Raw genomic sequence first — 16,406 nt, forward strand, 5'->3', positions numbered from 1 at the left:
GCATACTGGGCATGCGTTCAGATCCTTGTACGCATCGCGGTAGAGGATGCAGTCATTAGGGCATGCATGTATCTTCTGCACCTCCAATCCTAGAGGGCATACGACCTTCTTTGCTGCGTATGTACTGCCGGGCAATTCGTTATCCTTTGGAAGCTTCTTCTTCAATATTTTCAATAGCTTCTCAAATCCTTTGTCAGGCACAGCATTCTCTGCCTTCCACTGCAGCAATTCCAGTACGGTACCGAGCTTTGTGTTGCCACCTTCGCAATTGGGGTACAACCCTTTTTGTGATCCTCTAACATGCGATCGAACTTCAGGTTCTCCTTTTGACTTTCGCATTGCGTCCTTGCATCGACAATGACCCGGCAGAGATCATCATCATCGGGCACTGGTTCCTCTTGATCTTCAGCAGCTTCCCCCGTTGCAGCATCATTGGGCACATCGTCTGGTTCATCTTGATCTTCAGCAGCTTCCCCCGTTGCAGCATCACCGTATTTAGGGGGCACATAGTTGTCATCGTCCTCTTCTTCTTCGCCGTCTTCCATCATAACCCCTATTTCTCCGTGCCTCGTCCAAACATTATAGTGTGGCATGAAACCCTTGTAAAGCAGGTGGGTGTGAAGGATTTTCTGGTCAGAGTAAGACTTCGTATTCCCACATTTAGGGCATGGACAACACATAAAACCATTCTGCTTGTTTGCCTCAGCCACTTCAAGAAAATCATGCACGCCCTTAATGTACTCGGAGGTATGTCTGTCACCGTACATCCATTGTCGGTTCATCTGCGTGCCTTATATATAATTAAGTGTGTCAAAAACCATTACAAAACATCATGAATAGATAATTAAGTGACCAAATTAATAGAAGTTCATCATCACATTAAAACCAAAGTACATACATAGTTCTCATCTAACAACATATAGCTCTCCAGAGCATCTAATTAATTAAACCATACATTGAAACTATGTAAAATATTTCAATGCGAAAACAAATGCGATCATAATCGCAACCAAGGTAACAATTGATCCAACGGCATAATGATACCAAGCCTCGGTATAAATGGCATATTTTCTAATCTTTCTAATCTTCAAGCACATTGCATCCATCTTGATCTTGTGATCATCGACGACATCCGCAACATGCAACTCCAATATCATCTTCTCCTCCTCAATTGTTTTATTTTTTCCTTCAAGAAATTGTTTTCTTCTTAAACTAAATTTAACCTCTCGACAATAGGGTCGGTTGGAATTTCCGGTTCACATACCTCCTAGATAAATAAAATCTATGTCACGTTGGTCGGCATAATTTTCATAAACAATAAATGAACCAATAGTTATAAAGATAATATATACCACATCCGAATCATAGACAGGACGAGGGCCGACGGGGGCGGATACGAAAACCATCGCACTATATAATAACAAGCAATAAAATAGTAAGAAAATTAGACAAGTATCTATCTAAAGTAAGAATTTTTTTCTTTCAGAAAGAAGATAAGAACAAGAGGCTCACCACGGTGGTGCCGGCGACGAGATTGGCGCGGGCGATCGACGGCGGTGAAGACGGGAATGGGACGTGACGGGCCGCTAAACCTAGACAAATCTAGAGGAAAATGGAGTTTTGAGGTCGAGCTTCGAGACGAGAAAGCTTAACTAGTGTGGCTCGGGCATTTCATCGAACACCTCATGTGCATAGGAGGTGAGGTAGAGCACCACAAAGCCCTCCCCTCGCCGGCCAGAGAAAAACAGAGCACTGAAGTGCTCTTCTCGCAGGCGAGGGGTATATATAGGCACCTCATTGGTCCCGGTTCGTGGTATGAACCGGGACTAAAGGGCAGCCTGTGGTCCCGGTTCAAGCCACCAACCGGGACAAATGGTGGTGGGCCAGGAGCGAGGCCCATTGGTGCCGGTTCGTCCCACCAACCGGGACCAAAGGGGCCAGACGAACCGGGACCAATGCCCCCACGAGGCCCGGCAGGCCCCTGGCCTCACGAACCGGGACCAGTGCCCCCATGGGTCCCGGTTCTGGACTGAACCGGGACTAATGGGCTGACCCGGCCTGAACCAAAGCCCTCTTTTCTACTAGTGCCACTAGTAACAAGTACTAATGGCGCACCCCTGGTGCGGGTGCGCCATTAGTATACCAGATAATAGTGGCGCACCACATAGTGCGCCATTACTATGTCCAACGGTGCACCATTACTATCTGACTTAGTAATGATGCACCACATATCTCGTGCGCCATTACTAACAATTTTTTTTCAAATTTTTTTCAGAAAATATTTTTTCAAATTTTTTTTCTTAATCTCGGATCACTATGCTTAATCTCAAGTCAAATTGCACTCCGTGGTCAAACATTCCGGAAGGTCACCCATCCTCACACTACTCCAGCCGGAGCACGCTTAACTTTGCAATTCTATCCAACCCCAGCACCAGCTCACTTAACAGGCACTTAGTTGATATATTTATCATATCAATCCTATTAAACCTTGTTGATGTCTATGACTTTGTTCATGTTCATGAGTGTGATGATATTTTGAAATTTCAAACTTCCCGGTCATATTACGTATCATATTTTGAACATTTTTTCTGAAAAAAAAATTCGAAACCAATTTTTTTCTATTACTAGTGGCGCACCTAGCAAATGGTGCGCCATTACTAAGTTTGATTTTTTTTTCATTTTCCCCCCTCTAGATCTTAAAAGCCCCGTATCTTTCGTTCTGTTAGGTTTTTGGGGATTCTGAAAATCTTCAACGGGGTTCCCCCGGTTGAATTCGGACGTAACTTTTCGAGTAGATGATTTTTCATATAAAAAACTTTTTAATCCGAGTTCGTATGCAGAAGTTATGCCTATTTTACTAAATTCCAGAGAAATTTTGCAAATAAAGTCGAAATTCATATTTGTAAATTTTCCCAACTACTAGACCACATATCACATGGGAAACTTATTATTTTTTATTTTTTAGCATTTCCATCATTTCCTTTTATTTTTTCTAAACTGAAAAGGCGGTCCACGCGGTGGGGGGGGGGGGTTGCAAAGAAAGTTAATAATGGCGCACCTTCACAAAGTGCGCCATTACTATGTGTATGACTTGGCCAAACCTTGGTCAAAGTTAGTAATGGCACACTTTGTGTAGGTGCGCCATTACTAAGTTTGACATAGTAATAGCGCACCTATGCAAAGTGCGCCATTACTAAGTTTGACCAAGGTTTGACCCAGTCATACACATAGTAATGACGCACTTTGTACAGGTGCGCCATTACTATGTCAACTAGTAATGGCGCACTATCCTCTGGTGCGCCACTGCTAACAATTTTTTTATTTTTATTTTCAAAACTAGTAATGGCGCACCACACACCAGGTGTGCCATTAGTAATATGTCAATAATGGCATACCTGTATCTGGTGCGCCACTGATATATAGCAGTGGCGCACTACATACATGGTGCACCATTAATGTTCATATTAGCTATAGCCCTTTTTGTAATAGTGAAAGCTGTGTTCAGAAATAATCTAACAGGATTCATGTGTAAGAACTACGAAATACAGCAAGGATCAGTCACCAGGATGTTGTCTTTGATGTTGCGGGCTAACTGAGACTTCCCCAATTCGTGTGCTACATATTTATGCTTCTTTAGATGCAAATAAAATAGAATCATAACTGAGTAGATGACTGAAATAACAGTGATAACTGAACATATGTGGGGAGTAAAGCACACAGAGGAGCCGCAACCTTAGGAGTTTCGGGTCTGCATCTGCATCGTCTATCCCCATACCCAATCCCCTCCTGGCTAGGGCTGCAAGAAAAGCTCGAGGCTCGTGAGCCGCTCGAGATCAACTCGTATTTTAGCTTGACTCGAGATCGACTCAAAAAGAAATGATCTGAGTATGAACACTTTATGTAGCTCGATCGAGAAACAAGCCAATCTTGATCCAGCATTGGCTCGCTCGATTTTAGCTCGATAGCTCGATATCATATAAGTATATTAAATAACCTTCATACCAATCTCCAAGAATTAGGATCATTCATTTCCATATATGTTCTATACGATTTTTTTCTTCACTTTACCTACTAGCAAACATGGAAATTAAGAATGGAGAAAATTTATTCTCATCACGTGGCCAACCGTGCGTTCAATATCTTGTTATTTTGGCCAAAGCTTGAGAGCTAGAGCACCTTCGTCGCCTTCTATCCATGATCTCTTGTTATTAAATACTAACCTTCACTTGAGAAAGAATAAGTCGAATTTATAGTAATTTTTATGTTCTGTTGTGGCCTATCTAGCTCTAAAATTTGCCTTAAAATGATTTCAAAAATCATCTTATGTAGCTCGAAACTAGCTCGAGATCAACTCGAGATCGTTACAAGCTGAGCATGAGCCACTTTCTACAGCTCTGACCTTGAGCTTCGCACATTTTGAGCTCGCTCAAATTTTAGTATGAGTTGAGTTGAGCCTAGGCCAACTCGCTCAAACTCGACTCGTTTGTAGCCCTACTCCTGGCCCAACACTAAGGAGTATTTGACAAAAAACTATCACATTAGGGGTTTCCGTCCCACTGAAATACCACATTCAAAAAAGTGACTGATAACTACCAAAATTTTCTAATTTTGTGACTAAAAACTACCACTTTTGAAAAATGGCCCGTTTAGACGATTTAAACGCGATTATGACAAACGGGACCCACCCATCAGGGCTGACGTGGCGGCCCAGTCAACTCCATTTGTTTTGACCTTCATGTTGACCGTTATGACAGGTGGGGCCCACATGTCATCATCAACCTTCCTCCTCCTGTGTCTCTCTTGGGCATTTCAACAAGCACCTTCTGTGCATCTAAGGGAAGGAGGCGATGGCAAGGGGAAGAGCGACCTCCAGCACGACCTGCCTTAAGTCGTGGTGAGCCCGCCTCCTTCCAGCTCCCCGCTGCGGTCACGACCGCCACGCGCGCTGGAGATGAGCGGCCGCGCCGCCACCGCCGCCGTGGGCTTCCTCTGCGGCGATGATGACCATGAAGACCAGGCGGAAGAGGAGCGTGGCGAGGAAGACGAACAACACGACGCCATGCACGAATGACTCCACGCCGCCGGTGTCAGAGCCACTCAGCAGGTGCCACAGACATATTTCTTTTCCATTATTACCTGTCTTATACGCATCGACGTACTATTCAAATACAATATGTGGATTTATATGACGCTTTTCTGCTGTCATTTCTTATTAAAACTCTTTTGTCGAGTGGCATCCGTACATCATGATATGCCTTTAAACGTGCCAGGGGCTTCGTTTTACTCACAGTACGGCAATAAAGCCCGAACACCTTCATGGAAGTTCGGTACCCCGAACTTATATCATTATATGCATTAGCTCCGAATCATGTCTTGGGTCAATAGTTGGGTTTGCCCGGCTCCCATGTTTTGGTACCTTACGTTCCGCTATATCGGCTAAGGTAGCACTGGGAGAACTACTGCGATTGTGTCCCGGTTCTTCCGGACGAGCACCTCAGTAGAGAAAGCCGAAAACTGACTGTCATGATACGGCGAGAGCTGGTCAGCTGTTCGAGAGGTTGTAAAATCTTTAAGGATTTCTCCCGCATAATGCCATAACCAATGCAGCGTGCGACGCGTCGGTTTTTCCTCCGATCAGGTGCTTATAGAACCCCCGGTACGGTCTTCCGAACACCAGGGGCTGCGTCTACCTTACTAAAGCTCCTATGGCTAAGTGAGAGTGATAAAGCCCTGTAGTGCGATTGCTTGGTTCGTTGTGCTGAGCACCTCCTTCAAAGGACCCAAAACTGGGATAAAGAGTGCTCAGATTTATCCCGAACACCCCCGTACTTCTTACGTGGGGGCAGAAGCCGACGACTGGCCAACTCTCAGGTTTAATATATAAAACGGCCGCACAGGAGGGTAAACTTTTATATAACAGGCAATAAATAAATGACCTTGTTCAAACATTACAAAGGACAACATGATTCGCATTCATGGAAATATAATGTCCTTGGTGCATAGCTCCGCTGCAAGGTAGGATCCTTTAAGGACATTTTCATAATATAATTCGGGCTTGCGGTGCTCTTTCCCCTCTGGCGGCCCTTCGGTCATCAGCTTCTCAGCATCCATCTTCCCCCAGTGCACCTTTGCGCGGGCGAAGGCCATTCACGCACCCTTTATGCAGACCGACCGCTTGATGACATCAAGTCGGGGCAAGCGCTTACAAGCCGCTTCACGAGCCTGAAGTAACTGTTTGGAATTGGCTCGGCGGGCCATAGCCGGATAATCAAATCCTTCATGGCTAATTCCACTGCCTTATGCAGTTCGATCAGCTGCTTCAGTTGATCGGCAAAAGGCACCGGATAATTCGGTGCCAAATACTGCGACCAGAAGAGCTTATCCGCAGTGTTCCTTTCTTCGGCCCGGTAGAATTGGGCGGCATCCGCTATGCTGCGGGGCAGCTCCGCAAACACCCCTGGAGAAATCCGAATTCAATATTAGAAACATAATCTTCTCCTCAAAAAACTTGCTTTACAAGGAAAACGCCTTACCCACGGAAATCTTCCTCGCCTCTTGGATCCCCTGCAGGGCGCTTTGGGTTTCCCCCCGGGCATCGCTCGTGGCCTGATGCGCCTTGGTGAGTTCGGATTCTTTCTCCGTTAAACTCTGCTCCAAGGTCTCGCATTTCTTCACGGCCTCTTGTAGTTCCTGCTCAGCTTTAATAACCCTGGCCTCGTGCTTCTCACGGAGGGCCTGCTCTGTGGCTGCCTTTTCCTCGGCCTCGGCCACAACTTTCTTAAGAGCCTCGACTTCGGTCATCATCCCTAGAGAAAATCAGGGAACATATTTTATCATACTAGAAAGTTGATCGCACCACATGCGAACAAGACTGGTGCATACCTTGTTTCTCTCCCAACTGCATTTTCAACTGGCCAAGTTCTTCTTCGGCCCGCTCCAGACTTTGATTCAGTCCGGAGACTTCCGCGGTATGGGAGGCAGCAGCCGCTACAGACGCCTGCTTATAACAGAAGAGAAATAGATGTCATTTAATAAGTCGTCCTGCAAAAATAAATTTGATCCTCTGTCCGGTTTCTTCTTTCACCGAACAGTGTATCAGGGGCTACTATCCATACCATGACACTCTTCGAAAAACATACCTCAAAACCTTTTATAAGGCTGATACAGGCTCCATTCAGTCCACTCTCAGCAGACTGAATCTTCTCAATCACCACACCCATAAGGGCACAGTGTTCGTCGATGATGGAGGCGCTCTTCAGCGCCACCAACAAGGCATCCGACACCTCTGGTTGGGCAGAGGTTGCCGGTATACCCCCTCCAGCTGAGAGAGGCTGCCTGCCTGATTCTGGAGCCGTATTGGTCTCCGGAGCTGTATCCGGCTGGGAGCCGAATTCAAGATGGCCCCGCCGTCAGCTCCCATGGGAACTTGCTCCCCCATGTGTTTGACCCTTGAAGTTTGACCTCCAGGCTCCGCTTTCACGGTCTTTTCCTCCCCTCCTTGGCCGGGGTCCCTCTGGGACGAAGCCTCGGTGGTATTCACCTGTTTGGAGGAAGGGGCCTTTGGGGGCGTCCCGCTCTCCATAGCATCCGAGCTCAGCGAATCCTCTGATGAGGATTGTTTGGTACGGGACCTCGCTGGACTACAAAAAAAATACGGCTACTATGTCATGATGAGTCTGTACGCATAAACGTACTCGGATTTTATATACTTACGAGTTCACTAGGGGCTGGGCCCTGGGATCCCACGCCGGGCCGCTGTCGGCGGCGGCAGTGGACTCCTCCGGAAGAGGAGCCTTTCCCCTTTTGGGCGGCTCGGCCTCCAAGTGTACGGAGGCCGTCCTCTTCTTTCTTCCCCCCGCAGGGGATTCATCTTCCTCCTCCTCGGAGGCGGAATGGGCATCAGAGCCTTCGGATATTGTGTCCGAAGTGCCGCGGCGACGAAGGCCGCCCCGGGTCTTCTTGGCCTCCTTCTCGGCCATCTTCTTCGGCACCCTGTAAGGCGCCGGGACCAGCATCTTCGTCAGAAGTGGGACGGCCGGTTCTTCAGGCAGCGGGGCCGGACAATGGATCCACTCCGCCTTCTTCGTCCAGCCCTGGGAGAGTTGTATAAGACACGTTAAGCGCTTCCTTTGGGTTACGCGGATAAAAAGTTTCATGACTTACCGAACTTGCAGAGCGGGACAGTTGGTACCCGCGGTCCTCGGCGGAGTCTGGCCATGATTTGCTGGACTTAAAAAGCACCTTCCAGATGTCCTTGTGCGAGGAGCCGAAAAGTTCTCGCAAGGTTTGGTGCCTGGCCGGATCGAATTCCCATAGATTGCAAGTCCGGTGCTGACAAGGCAGGATCTGGCGAACTAACATCACCTGGACCACATTGACGAGTCCAATGTTCTTGTCTCCCATATCTTTGACACGCATCTGGAGCACTGACAATTCGTCAGACGAGGACCAGTTCAGGCCCTTCTTGACCCAGGATGTAAGCCGCAGGGGGGCACCGGATAGAAACTCGGGAGTAGCAGCCCATTCCGTGCCGCGCGGCTCGGTGATGTAAAACCACTGTTGTTGCCACTCCTTGACGGAATCGTTAAAAGTGCCTGTTGGCCATGTAACGTTGGGCATCTTGCTCACCATGGCGCCACCGCACTCGGCGTGCTCGCCGCCCACTACCTTGGGCTTCACATTAAAAATCTTCAGCCATAAGCCGAAATGTGGCGAGATGCGGAGAAAGGCCTCGCACACGACAATAAATGTCGAGATGTTGAGGAAGGAGTTAGGGGACAGATCGTGAAGATCGATCCCATAATAATACATGATGCCACGAACGAACGGGTGAAGGGGAAACCCTAGCCCGCGGACAAAGTGAGGGAGGAATACAACCCTCTCGTGGGGTTCCGGGGTAGAGATGATCTGTCCCACCGTCGAGAGACGATGGCCGATTTTCTTGGCCAGATACCCGGCCTCCTGAAGCTTTTTGATATCCTTCTCCCGGACGGTAGAGGCCATCCATTTGACAAGACGTGCCAAGAAAACCGCCTCGCAATATGTGCGGTAGCTGGTTGAGAAAAACGGCTCGAATAATGACCGGGCCGTGGTGTGATGTCATGCTGCCGAATGTGTCAGCAGATTAGATTTGTGGAAATATTATTCTCTCTACGGTGGTATGTGGAATTTGTTTTGCAGAGCCGGACACTATCTTTGTGTTCAAAATCTTCTATGGTGTATTCGGAGGAGGAACCCGCCTTGCAATGCCGAAGACAATCTGCGCGCCGGACTCATCGTCATTGAAGCCTGGTTCAGGGGCTACTGAGGGAGTCCTGGATTAGGGGGTCCTCGGACAGCCGGACTATATACTTTAGCTGGACTGTTAGACTACGAAGATACAAGATTAAATACTTCGTCCCGTGTCCGGATGGGACTCTCCTTGGGTCCCGTGTCCGGATGGGACTCTCCTTGGCGTGGAAGGCAAGCTTGGCAATACGGATATGTAGATCTCCTCCCTTGTAACCGACTCTGTGTAACCCTAGACCCCTCCGGTGTCTATATAAACCGGAGGGTTTAGTCCGTAGAACAACAATCATACCATAGGCTAGCTTCTAGGGTTTAGCCTCTACGATCTCGTGGTAGATCAACTCTTGTAATACTCATATCATTAAGATCAATCAAACAGGAAGTAGGGTATTACCTCCATCGAGAGGGCCCGAACCTGGGTAAACATCGTGTCCCCTGCCTCCTGTTACCATCCGCCTTAGATGCATAGTTCGGGACCCCCTACCCGAGATCCGTCGGTTTTGACACCGACACCGTGTATTGTAGTAACTTGGATATGCCATAAGACCATAGAAAAAACATAGTTTCAGTGTGTTTTTATTACAAGTTCATGCATAATTCTTTAATTATTTTTTGTGCTTCGTAATTCATGAGGATATCAGGGCTGCAGCTAGGGGCACATTGACATACTATACATCTGCCCTATGCTTTTAGCTCATTTACTGCTTACTCACGAAGTGCCGATTAGTGTTGATGATGTAGAAATAACTGAGATTTCCTTGAAGGTACTGAACTATGTCGCACAAAATATTGCTAAAGGTATATTTTTCATGTTACTTGGAGATACAATGATATGCCCTTGACTTTTCTTCTAAGGGAATATGTCCTTGATTTTTTATCTATCGCTTTTGTCATTTGTTATACCGAGTGCAGTGTCATTTATCTATTTATGTTCTGCTACAACTTGAAATATAAGCTCATTTCACATTAAAAAATTGTGTTATTTTGGAGTGTAGTGTACTAATAAGTGTATTGCAAATAATTGCTAAATTATACACGCATTATTAGAGAACAAAATAGAGGAATCAAGTAGCAAACTTCCAGAAGATGAATTACTCAAGGGAAGTTACTTACTGCGAGTTAGGGATGACACAGATATGTTTTACACTTCAGACTAAATCAGATGACTGATGAACATCCATTTTATTTCGCAATGTGTATAATCAGTAAGGATATGAAAAGTGCATTGACAATATATATGCTACTAAACTATTCTAATAGATAAACATATAGTATACAAATGCACTCTAGCTTCGTATACCAAACTAACATAACACTTATAGTAAAAGCTCACTCAACATACTCTTTTATGATATATGCAGGATATATACATCATCTATTTGTATTTGAATTTTTTTACTACTAGAAGAGTTTTTGTCTAACATTTTTTCACACAGCAAGACAGAAAAAATGATACAAATATAATTTATGTAGGTCTTATATTTGTAAATGTCATCACATTCAGCCACAAATTTTCTTTAAATATATGAAACAATATGTTCTTAGTATTAAACTAGCTAAAGTTCTAGCCCGCGCATCGAGCGGGCCACTCTGCTTACATTACAAAATGTCGACTAACTTATTATTATCTACTATGTACCTAATTAAACACTTAAGAATCACATCTTCTTAAAAAAAACAAAAAATATGAAATAATTACCAATAACAGTCATTTCCTTAAGGAAAAGGGAAAATATGACACAGTAAGGAAAAGGAAAAAAATGGACCTGCAGTTCAACTTCGAAGAATGTTGCCGCTTTGGAGGATGAGTAGGATGTCTCGAGCAGACTCCAGCGAAAATAACGAATATGCTTCTGGCTTGCACGCTTATGGAAGAAAATATCACTACCATCCTCATACTAAAGCTGGATCCAAGAAAATTGTAGACCCGCGGAAGATGAAATCCATGACCGAATCAATTGCACAGACTACAACATCGACGACACCATGCAGATTGACGATCTCGCCTCCTACCTGGCGCACCAGATCATCGGGCCATGATACCCCTACATCGCCATTTATCAACCTACGGGAGGTGTACCAGGAGGAAAACCAGCCGCCTTCGATGGTCGCCCTGTATAAGCACCAGGTGCAGGGTGGCTTCAGGTTAGGACGAATGCAGACGGGAGCTATCTAGCAGTAGCAAATTTTCACTAAGAAGAAAAAAAAAGGAAAGAAGAAAGGGGATCGGCAAGAACATTCCCACTTGTGTGAAGAAAGAAGAACGGACGGAGAAGTCCAGAAGACTACAGAATGGGTAAAGTGAAGAGTAATGCTGGTGGGACCCATTAGACCACTTACGTACTGTGGAAACTTTGTTTTTCAGAGGTACGTACTCTGCGCAATTGGTACTGTTGAGTGTACGTGTACGGAAGCAAACTAACAATACCAACGTAATCACTCCATTTCATATCAGTACACCCTAAAAAATATTCTACACCCTCCATTCTTAAATATAAGTCTAAAAATTCCACTATGGAGCAACATGTCTCTTAAAAACAGTAAAGATACAAATGGTTACCCTTGCTACTATGCTGCACGTCTATATAAACAAATAATCCTTTGTTGAAAAAATATAAACAAATAATCCATCTCAAAATGTAAGCCGATTTCCCACAACAAAAAAATACATTACAGAAACAATACAAAAATCTTCCAATCCTACAAACCGTCAACAAATTACTCCTTACATAAAAAATAACATAATGCAAAAATATACAAAAATAATTTGAATGATGCAGTCGATAATAAAACTACAGTTTAAAAGTATAATAAAAAATACAATCGATTATAAAACCACAATTATTATGGAATGAAGAATCAGCAAACAAAGGATGAGCGAGCACCAATATATTCATATATCAATAAAAAATAAAAAACATCAATGAAAAAAATTTAAGAAGTTATAATACTTAAAATATGTCTCCACAGTTATTCTTAAAATTTAACTTCAAAAATCCTAGCCCGCGCATCGAGCGGGCCACTCTGCTAGTTTTTATGATAAAGATTAAAAGTAAAGATTGCAAAATAAACGGTGAAAGAAATAGCTAGTTGACAAAAGATTAATATGATGGAAAATAGACCCGGGGGCCATAGGTTTCACTAGTGGCTTCTCTCAAGATAGTATAAGTATTACGGTGGGTGAACAAATTACTATCGAGCAATTGATAGAAAAGTGCATAATTATGAGAATATCTAGGCAGATCATGTATATAGGCATCACGTCCACAACAAGTAGACCGACTCCTGCCTACATCTACTACTATTACTTCACACATCGACCGCTATCCAGCATGCATCTAGAGTATTAAGTTCATAAGAACAGAGTAACGCATTAGGTAAGATGACATGATATAGAGGGATAAACTCAAGCAATATGATATAAACCCCATCTTTTTATCCTCGGTGGCAACAATACAATACGTGTCGTTTCCTCTACTGTCACTGGGATCGAGCACCGCATGATTGAACCCAAAGCTAAGCACTTCTCCCATTGCAAGAAAGATCAATCTAGTAGGCCAAACCAAACTGATAATTCGAAGAGACTTGCAAAGATAACCAATCATACATAAAAGAATTCAAAGAAGATTCAAATATTGTTCATAGATAATCTTGATCATAAACCCACAATTCATCGGATCTCGACAAACACACCGCAAAAAGAGTTACATCGAATAGATCTCCAAGAAGATCGAGGAGAACTTTGTATTGAGATCCAAAGAGAGAGAAGAAGCCATCTAGCTAATAACTATTGACCCGAAGGTCTGTGGTAAACAACTCACACATCATCGGAGAGGCTATGGTGTTGATGTAGAAGCCCTCCATGATCGATGCCCCCTCCGGCAGAGCGCCGAAAAAGGCCCCAAGATGGGATCTCACGGGTACAGAAGGTTGCGGCGGTGGAATTTGGTTTTCGTGGTGCTCCTCGATGGTTTCGGGGTACGTAGGTATATATAGGAGGAAGAAGTAGGTCGGTGGAGCCACGAGGGGCCCACGAGGATGGAGGGCGCGCCCAGGGGGTAGGCGCTCCCCCTGCCTCGTGGCCTCCTCGTTGATTGCTTGACGTCCACTCCAAGTCCTCTAGATCACATTTGTTCCAAAAATCACGCTCCCGAAGGTTTCATTCCGTTTGGACTCCGCTTGATATTCTTTTTCTACGAAACACTGAAATAGGCAAAAAACAGCAATTTTCACTAGGCCTTGGGTTAATAGGTTAGTCCCAAAAATAATATAAAAGTGTACAAATAAGCCCATTAAACATCCAAAACAGAATATATAATAGCATGGAGCAATCAAAAATTATAGATACGTTGGAGACGTATCAAGCATCCCCAAGCTTAATTCCTGCTCGTCCTCGAGTAGGTAAATGATAAAAACAGAATTTTTGATGTGGAATGCTACTTAGCATATTCTTCAATGTATTTCTCTTTATTGTGGCATGAATGTTCAGATCCGAAAGATTCAAGATAAAAGTTTAATATTGACATAAAAATAATAATACTTCAAGCATACTAACAAAGCAATTATGTCTTCTCAAACATAGCCAAAGAAAGCTCATCCCTAAAAAATCATATAGTTTGGTCATGCTTCATTTTCGTCGCACAAGATGCTCTCATCTTGCACAACCACGATGACAAGCCAAGCAATTGTTTCATACTTTAGTAATCTCAAACTTTTTTCAACTTTCACGCAATACATGAGCGTGAGCCATGGATATAGCACTATGGGTGGAATAGAAGATGATGATGGGGGTTGCGTGGAGAAGACAAAAAAGGAGAAAGTCTCACATTGACGCGGCTAATCAACGGGCTAGGGAGATGCCCATCAATTTGATGTCAATGCAAGGAGTAGGGATTGCCATGCAACGGATGCACTAGAGCTATAAATGTATGAAAGCTCAAAAGAAACTAAGTGGGTGTGCATCCAACTTGCTTGCTCACGAAGACCTATGGCATTTGAGGAAGCCCATCGTTGGAATATACAAGCCGAGTTCTATAATAAAAAATTCCCACTAGTATATGAAAGTGACAAAACAAGAGACTCTCTATCATAAAGATCATGGTGCTACTTTGAAGCACAAGTGTGGAAAAAGGATAGTAGCATTGTCCCTTTTTTTTGGGCCTTTCTTTTTTTGGCCTTTCTATTTTTTTTGGGGGGGGGGACAATGCTCTATTAATGATGATCATCACACTTCTATTTAGTTACAACTCGATGATTACAACTCGATACTTAGAACAAAATATGACTCTATATGAATGCCTCTGGCGGTGTACCGGGAAGGGCAATGAATCAAGAGTGACATGTATGAAATAATATGCATGGTGGCTTTGCCACAAATACGATGTCAACTACATGATCATGCAAGGCAATATGACAATGATGAAGCGTGTCATAATAAAGAGAACGGTGGAAAGTTGCATGGCAATATATCTCGGAATGGCTATGGAAATGCCATAATAGGTAGGTATGGTGGTTGTTTTGAGGAAGATATAAGGAGGTTTATGTGTGATAGAGCGTATCGTATCACGGAGTTTGGATGCACCGGCGAAGTTTGCACCAACTCTCAAGGTGAGAAAGGGCAATGCACGGTACCGAAGAGGCTAGCAATGATGGAAGGTTGAGAGTGCGTATAATCCATGGACTCAACATTAGTCATAAAGAACTCACATACTTATTGCAAAAATCTACAAGTCATCAAAAACCAAGCACTACGAGCATGCTCTTAGGGGGATAGATTGGTAGGAAAAGACCATCGCTCGTCCCCGACCGCCACTCATAAGGATGACAATCAAAGAACACCTCATGTTTCAAATTTGTCACACAACTTTTACCATACGTGCATGCTACGGGACTTGCAAACTTCAACACAAGTATTTCTCAAATTCACAACTACTCAACTAGCACAACTTTAATATTACCACCTTTATATCTCAAAACAACTATCAAGTATCAAACTTCTCTTAGTATTCAATGCACTTGGAAGTTTTTATCTTGGATGCCTATCATATTAGGACTAATTTTATAACCAAAGCAAATTACCATGCTGTTCTAAAGGACTCTCAAAATAATATAAGTGAAGCATGAGAGATCAATAATTTCTATAAAATATCACCACCACCGTGCTCTAAAAGATATAAGTGAAGTGCTAGAGCAAAATTGTTTAGCTCAAAAGATATAAGTGAAGGACATAGAGTATTCTAATAAATTCCGAATAATGTGTGTCTCTCTCAAAAGGTGTGTACAGCAAGGATGATTGTGGTGAACTAAAAAGCAAAGACTCAAATCATACAAGACGCTCCAAGCAAAACACATATCATGTGGTGAATAAAAATATAGCTCCAAGTAAAGTTACCGATGGACGAAGACAAAAGAGGGGATGCCTTCCGGGGCATCCCCAAGCTTAGGATTTTTAGGTTGTCCTTATATTTTACCTTGGGGTGCCTTGGGCATCCCCAAGCTTAGGCTCTTGCCACTCCTTGTTCCATAATCCATCAAATCTTTACCCAAAACTTGAAAACTTCACAACACAAAACTTAACAGAAAATCTCGTGAGCTCCGTTAGCGAAAGAAAACAAAACACCACTTCAAGGTACTGTAATGAACTCATTCTTTATTTATATTGGTGTTAAACCTACTGTATTCCAACTTTTCTATGGTTCATAAACTCCATTACTATCCATAGATTCATCAAAATAAGCAAACAACACACGAAAAACAGAATCTGTCAAAAACAGAACAGTCTGTAGTAATCTGTAACTAACACAAACTTCTGGAACTCCAAAAAATCTAAAACAAACTTCTGGACGTGAGGAATTTATCTATTAATCATCTGCAAAAAGAATCAACTAAATAGCACTCTCCAGTAAAAAGTTGTAGCTAATCTCGTGAGCGCTAAAGTTTCTGTTTTTTACAGCAAGATCGCAAAGACTTTCCCCAAGTCTTCCCAAAGGTTCTACTTGGCACAAACACTAATTAAAACACAAAACCACATCTAAACAGAAGCTAGATGGATTATTTATTCCTAAACAGAACCAAAAAACAAAAAACTAAAATAAAATTGGGTTGCCTCCCAACAAGCG

At 43.6% G+C, this 16,406-nt stretch overlaps 1 protein-coding gene across 2 annotated transcripts; it reads right to left on the reverse strand.

Moving 5' to 3' along the window:
• Positions 1-3,313: 3,313 nt before the first annotated feature.
• On the reverse strand, positions 3,314-12,964 carry LOC123497854 (uncharacterized). 2 transcript variants are annotated; one of them, XM_073510439.1, is made up of 5 exons: positions 11,055-12,964; positions 9,683-9,816; positions 6,883-6,997; positions 6,534-6,806; positions 3,314-6,457 (listed from the first exon to the last, which is right to left on the reverse strand). In XM_073510439.1, exons 2-5 carry the CDS (start codon positions 9,713-9,715, stop codon positions 6,159-6,161), a joined length of 720 nt encoding a protein of 239 aa, XP_073366540.1. In that variant the 5' UTR covers positions 9,716-9,816; positions 11,055-12,964; the 3' UTR covers positions 3,314-6,158. The 2 variants fall into 2 exon arrangements, with proteins under 2 accessions (XP_073366540.1, XP_073366539.1); XM_073510438.1 differs by lacking the exons at positions 9,683-9,816; positions 11,055-12,964 and adding an exon at positions 7,140-7,423.
• Between the last annotated feature and the right edge of the window lie 3,442 nt (positions 12,965-16,406).

This window comes from Aegilops tauschii, chromosome 3 (genome assembly GCF_002575655.3).
Source record: "Aegilops tauschii subsp. strangulata cultivar AL8/78 chromosome 3, Aet v6.0, whole genome shotgun sequence".
NCBI lineage: Eukaryota > Viridiplantae > Streptophyta > Magnoliopsida > Poales > Poaceae > Aegilops > Aegilops tauschii.